General features: G+C 40.3%; 1 protein-coding gene across 1 annotated transcript in view; it reads right to left on the reverse strand.

The window, feature by feature from the left end:
• anpepb.1 (alanyl (membrane) aminopeptidase b, tandem duplicate 1) overlaps positions 1 to 6,237 on the reverse strand; it is an 11,961-nt gene continuing 5,724 nt past the window's right edge. The window contains exons 10-20 of the mRNA XM_063197421.1: positions 5,369 to 5,553; positions 5,040 to 5,116; positions 4,772 to 4,905; positions 4,042 to 4,097; positions 3,591 to 3,738; positions 2,952 to 3,043; positions 2,645 to 2,755; positions 1,714 to 1,881; positions 1,342 to 1,482; positions 1,127 to 1,208; positions 1 to 727 (exon numbers count right to left, since the gene is read on the reverse strand). Coding sequence (XP_063053491.1) covers positions 581 to 727; positions 1,127 to 1,208; positions 1,342 to 1,482; positions 1,714 to 1,881; positions 2,645 to 2,755; positions 2,952 to 3,043; positions 3,591 to 3,738; positions 4,042 to 4,097; positions 4,772 to 4,905; positions 5,040 to 5,116; positions 5,369 to 5,553 — 1,341 coding nt within the window. The 3' untranslated portion in view covers positions 1 to 580. The remainder of the gene's footprint in view (positions 728 to 1,126; positions 1,209 to 1,341; positions 1,483 to 1,713; positions 1,882 to 2,644; positions 2,756 to 2,951; positions 3,044 to 3,590; positions 3,739 to 4,041; positions 4,098 to 4,771; positions 4,906 to 5,039; positions 5,117 to 5,368; positions 5,554 to 6,237) is intronic.

Raw genomic sequence — 6,237 nt, forward strand, 5'->3', positions numbered from 1 at the left:
TTCATTAACTTAGTATTTAATATATTTCATTCACTTTTATGGCAATGGCTTACAATATCACTGGAAATAGAATTGGATAATGTGTAATAAGATTAAATCTGGTAGGCTGGAAATGATAGGATCCTCAATGAATGAGAAGATAAGTTGATTTAAAAATTGGTACAATTTCTTACGAGTTCATCATACTCATACAGACAGACTCCAAATCGGTGATAAGAATAAAAGGATATAAATCAAGAGTCCATAATAAAGAGCTTTATTTAATTCAACAATCATCTTTGCCAAATTTCATATTTTACACAAGACATTCATAGTTTTGTATCAAAATTATATACAAGTTAAAAACATGACAGTGTAGTGCTCTTGACACTCATGGGTGTAGGCATAATTCACTTTCCTACATGTGTTCTGTTGTGTGTTACATTGTTGGTTCATTGTCTTTAATGTTGTGCAGCCTAGTTTTAGGCTGCTGTGCCATAACCAATATGTACTGTAGAGGTGCTGAGAAGGGACAAAAAGCCCTGTTTAAAAAAATGAATTCTGACAGAAAAATAAATAAAAGTAGAGAGGATGTTCTATTCTAGTTTTCTGATAGCCATTTCTTCACACTGGCTTCATTTTCCTGGAGCCATTTAATGTTGGCCTGGGTCCTCTCAATAGACTGCTCAACAGCCAGGGTGCCAGATCCAAAGCCCACGTGAGCATTGTCTTTCTTGAACTGCTCAAGCTGTGGAAACAAACACACACAATAAATAACACTTAGCCTACATTACACGTCTAGTTATACTTGCATACTTACACTGTATTATTACACAGTGGCTTGCACGTACAGTTGAGGGCAGCTGAGGACAATTCTATAATTCAGTAATTTGCTGGTGTGTGTGTGTGTGTGTGTGTGTGTGTGTGTGTGTGTGTGTGTGTGTGTGTGTGTGTGTGTGTGTGTGTGTGTGTGTGTGTGTGTGTGTGTGTGTGTGTGTGTGTGTGTGCCTGCCTGTGTTCTTTTCCACATAACCAACAAAAACCCCATCTGGGTTTACTGGGCTAACTGCATTGCAAAGCATTTTAATGAATGTGTAGCTTTGCACACAGCTAAACTGAAGCAAAACATTTGAATGTATATGGTTACCTGTTGTAGTTCGAATTCCGTTGAAAACCTCTTTGTCACCCCATTAATAAGATTTGAGAAAGAGAAGGATCCACCTCCATACCTTTAGAAAATACAACAACAACAAAACATGTCAGAAAGGCTTCCACATATGTTGAGACGTGTTTCGGTCAAACTTATTCATGAAAATGGTATGAAGTGGAACATGCTCTTCAACAAGCCATGCTTTTACTCACTCATTGAAGATGTATGCCCAGTTTGCTCTCATGAAATCCCAGGCCAGGGGCTGGCCCACCACATTACCGGCAATGTAGACAATAGTGGAGGTAGCGTCCTGCTTACGAATCAGCGTGGCATTCAAAGTGTACTCCAGGTACCTTTTACAGAAACGCCCAGAATTAAAATGTGTGAAAATGTAATAACACTTAACAGTGTGCTTTGGCTCTTTCTGAACTTACTTACATATATGAACAGCGTGGCATAAGTTTACATTTTTAGGCCCTGTTTTGTAAGCATGTTAGAATGTTGAGATGATGGACACAGGGCTCTTATGTCCCTGACAGATGAAACAGGAAATGACAGACTATAGATGCAGGAAGTGAGCTCACCTGTTCAGGAGCCATGGCTGTTTGGCACAAGCCAGCGCAGCTCTCAGTTTTTCAGACTCCTGGGCATTGGTGGAGGCCCGGAACATGTCCCAGGCAAAGTTCCATTCTTTCTCACCACCAGCAGCAATGCCATTGCAGTACATTGTAGACCTCAGGTTGGGGTGGATCCTGTCAAAAGATGAAGATTCAAAAGTCAAATTGGTGAAACTGATACCAGTAGCAGCGTTGGGAAAGGTCATCTTATCTTATTAGGATCCTTTGCCATGTACTGGACTTGGCTGGCTTTTGACCTGAACACTAAGAAGCATTAGTCATATTAAACAAAGGGCCATGTGGTTCGCTCGCAGGCACAATAATGAACTTGTTCATAGTTTGTTCATCAGGCAAATAGAATGCGGTCAGCTCACGTTCACACAAATTGTGCACTAGCTCATGAACTGACCAGTAAAGTAATTCAACACTTCAAAGCCATGGTCTGCATCTCAATATCTATCCTCCAGTCTTGTGTGTTGAGGTTCAACATCACCAATGTCATCTCAGTACACAAGATTAGAAGATTAGAAAGAGGGAAAGATACATGGTAACAGAAATGCGTGGAGGGCATAATTGGGTTGGCTTGGGGAGGGGCTTTTAGACCTGGGCCCAGCCAAAACTGTCAGTGGCCCTGAATGCACATGTACCTATTTGCAACACTAACTAAAGCCTGTAAACTTACATGGCTGTCATGTTTCCGCACTTATATTACTACACTTACACTATTATTAAACTTCAGCGGAGTTTGAACTTTTTATTTATTTATTGTTTTACTTTTTTTGGTGTTGTCGATGACAGGGTTTGAAAACTGTGTTCTGTCAGCTTTCGGTAAAGGGTCGCTGTTGACAAATGGCCATTGCTGATGCAAAGAGACACTACCCTAGAAAAAAGGACTTACGGGTTGGGGTCTGGCTTGGCCATCCACTGGCTGTACAAGTTCTTTACCAGATCAGTGCAGTTCTCAATTCCTGTGCTGCAGGCCATCCTCAGGGCATTCACCTGGTTATATCTGCAGAAGATGACCGACAGAAATCACATGACCACATGTGACAAGCCAACCAACCAGACGTCAGATCTCTTTACGCACACTGTTCTGCTTGTGTAATGCTTTACAAAACCATTGCTGCCGCTACAAGGACTATTTCTACTACTACTGCTGCTACTACTACTACTACTTATACAACTATAATAATAAAAAAGCATACTGGTCAGTGTGCCCATCTGGAACTGTGGTATAGCCATCGGTTGTGTCATTATAGTGTTTGAAGAGGGTCACCACTTTTTTCTGGATGTATGCCTGCCAAGAGCAGAGAGAAGAGCACTGGTCAGCCATTGTTCAAACTGCATTCTATACCAATACAATGACAGAAATAAATGTAGCAAAACGTATTATGTCGCATTATGTCACTGGCACATGGGTAAAATTCAGCAGTCACAAAACATGTAATTATTATATTATATTATATTATATTATATTATATTATATTATATTATATTATATATATTCTGCTTGAAATCTACATGTCACTTTCAATTTAGTAGCTGGTACAAATGTCCATCCCTGACCCACACCACCACCTTTTCATAGTATTTGGTATTAAATTTACAAATACAATACAGCATACTGTAAGCACTGAGAGATCATAGTCTCTTCACCCCTATATTTCTCTCTCTCTCTCTCTCTCTCTCTCTCTCTCTCTCTCTCTCTCTCTCTCTCTCTCTCTCTCTCTCTCTCACACACACACACACACACACACACACACACACACACACACACACACACACACGCGCGCGCGCGCACACACACACACAGTAGACTTCAGGATTTGCTGAGAGGGTCTTACCTGCAGCAGGCCGTAGATCTCGCTGCGATCAAACATCAGATAGAAGAAGTCCAGATTGTCCAGGGCCGACTCCCAGGGCATGTAATCGTACTCCTTGTTCAGATACTTGGTCATATCCAGGGCCAGGGTGGTTGGCACACGCTTCGCTCTACAATAGCAATGGTCATGTCATGAATGGCTTGAATGAAGAATAATATCTTTAATTACACTCCTACTTTGGGAGGCAACTGAAAAAATGATAACAAAACCACAGGGTTGAAAGAAGAATTGTCTGTCATAGAGAACTACAGAGGAATGTCAGAAATGTCAGATGTCAGATGCACTTATTCATTTTTCTCCGGACCCCCTAGCAATGTGACATGAACCCGCAGCCGCAGGGTTTCCAGACCCCACCCATGGAGCCCATAATCTGACATGCAGGACTACTTTGCTCTAGTTCATGACGACTCACCTGGCCAGATTAAAAGCGTCATCAATAAGCTGGGCTCTGTTGAGAACTGGAATCTCCTGGAAGAGACAAATGAAATGGTCATTCCAGCATTTGGCTCGCACAGCTTCTGCTCTGACAGATTCTGACATAGACATTTTTTTGACCAAGGCGCAAGTCAAACATGTCTTTATTTATAATGACTAGTGGTGTCCACAATAATCGATTCGGCGATGTAATGCAATACGGGACATGAACAATTCGATTCAATGCGCAAGTTCCAGAATCGATGTGGCACATTTTTTAAGTTTGAATTCCTTCCGTGGATATACAAATGAATGTTAAATTAAATAAAAGCACTTCAAAGCATTGAAAACTGCAAGACTGATACAGAAAACAGCCAATAAAATGTTGCTCAGTATCTGACTACTTGTATTGCCTCACCATGACTGATGAAACATTTGCTTTGCTTTCAGTAGAAATGTAATGCATTGCAATGCATCATAGAATTGAATCGAATCGAATCGAATCGCTACCTTCCGAATCGTAATCGTAATCGAATCAAATCGTGAGGGCAGTGCCAATGCACACCACTAATAATGAGATATCCAAAAAAGGACTCTAGGATAACTCAACCTTGGACCAAGGAACAACCAGAAAAAAGTGTTTGGTTTGGTCTCTAAATGAACGGAGAGCCCCTCTGACTTGAAAACAAATGTAACAGGGTTTTTTTCCAGACCATGAATCCACTTACATTATGATTGGTATCCAATTTGGTAAGAAGCTTGACATAGTTGGCATCATCATATTGGACTCTGTAGTATCCTGTTACATTGAGGTTGGCCACGATCCAGTCGTCTACAGTCGCCATCAGTTCAGTTTTCGTATCTATTGTTACATAAAACATTTAATGTAAACCACTAATTAAACAGTACATCAATTTAATTTTTAAGAAGTAATATTCCAGTAGGTTTTAATGTTATGTATAAGGTTACCAAAAATAACAGATCATATAGGCCTACCTGTTTTTTCAAGCAGCCAAATAGCAGGCTGCGGCATGCCATTTTTCTGCCATGTGAGAGGTACATACCATACATAACTGTAAGAAAACAGACACAAACGTGAAAAAAACTTTAATTTGAAGACGAGATGGCTATAGACTCTCTGGTTATAGATGCTTATGGACTCTTATGAAAATCCAAAAATGAAGGCACAGTAATAACACTAAAGGTCTTCAAGAGACATTGTAGGTTATAGGTTGTAGGTTAGCTTTCATTTTTTTCAGTGTCAAGTAATAACACGGACGAGTGTTGCGAGTGAGCTGTAGTATCTGAGATCTTTGATGTCTTACTCGAATTCTGAAGGCCTGTCAACGACAGAGTCTGGGTCCAAGAGGAAGTGATCCTGGGTTACAGCTCCAGTGGATGAATCTATCTTCACCACGGGGAAGCCCATCTGGAGGACCCAGCGGTTCATCACGTCATGGACCCTTTGTCCAGCTGGCAATTTGCCAGTGCTACCTGTTTTCTCAACAGCCTGTAGAACAAACACATAGTTGACTTTGGGAATACTATTCTTCCAGGATGTTAAGAGAATTTCTGTACATGAACTAAGTCTTTTTTTCGTTCAGCTTTTTGCAGCACCTGCAGCATCTTTTTGTTTTTACATTTGACAGAGTTTACAAGTTTGAGCCCTGCTTTGCCTGACCCCAGCAATGTGTCCTTGAGCAAGATAATTACAGCATTTCTCAATTGGTTTTGTACATTTCTCGAATCTCTCTCGCAATTTGCAAAACATAATATTCATTCTCAAAACAGCTTTAACAAACGGCAAAACACCGTGGATAACCTGCAAAACCGAGTCTCTGGCTCAAAACCCTTATTTGTCTTTCAAAATCAAGTTTTTTGTGTCAATGAACGTATCAGTGCCAGCAGAATGGTTAGTCATTGTGTCATAGTGTATGCACAAGCTAGTCAAATCAATTTCTCATGTTGTCAATTGAATAGTACACTCTTGATTATCTTTTCTGAAGTTAAATGTTGTTTAGATTGGATGGTAAATGTTGTAAATTCGGCTTTATATTACATTGATCAGATAAGATTGAGATAGTTTCATGCATTCAGTGACAAAGCTTTTTGAGTGATATGACAAAAGCAATTGATAATGTACGAAATCACTGAGAATTGTACACAGCCATGGCATGGTGGACGAGAGCATTTG

Source organism: Engraulis encrasicolus, chromosome 4 (genome assembly GCF_034702125.1).
Source record: "Engraulis encrasicolus isolate BLACKSEA-1 chromosome 4, IST_EnEncr_1.0, whole genome shotgun sequence".
NCBI lineage: Eukaryota > Metazoa > Chordata > Actinopteri > Clupeiformes > Engraulidae > Engraulis > Engraulis encrasicolus.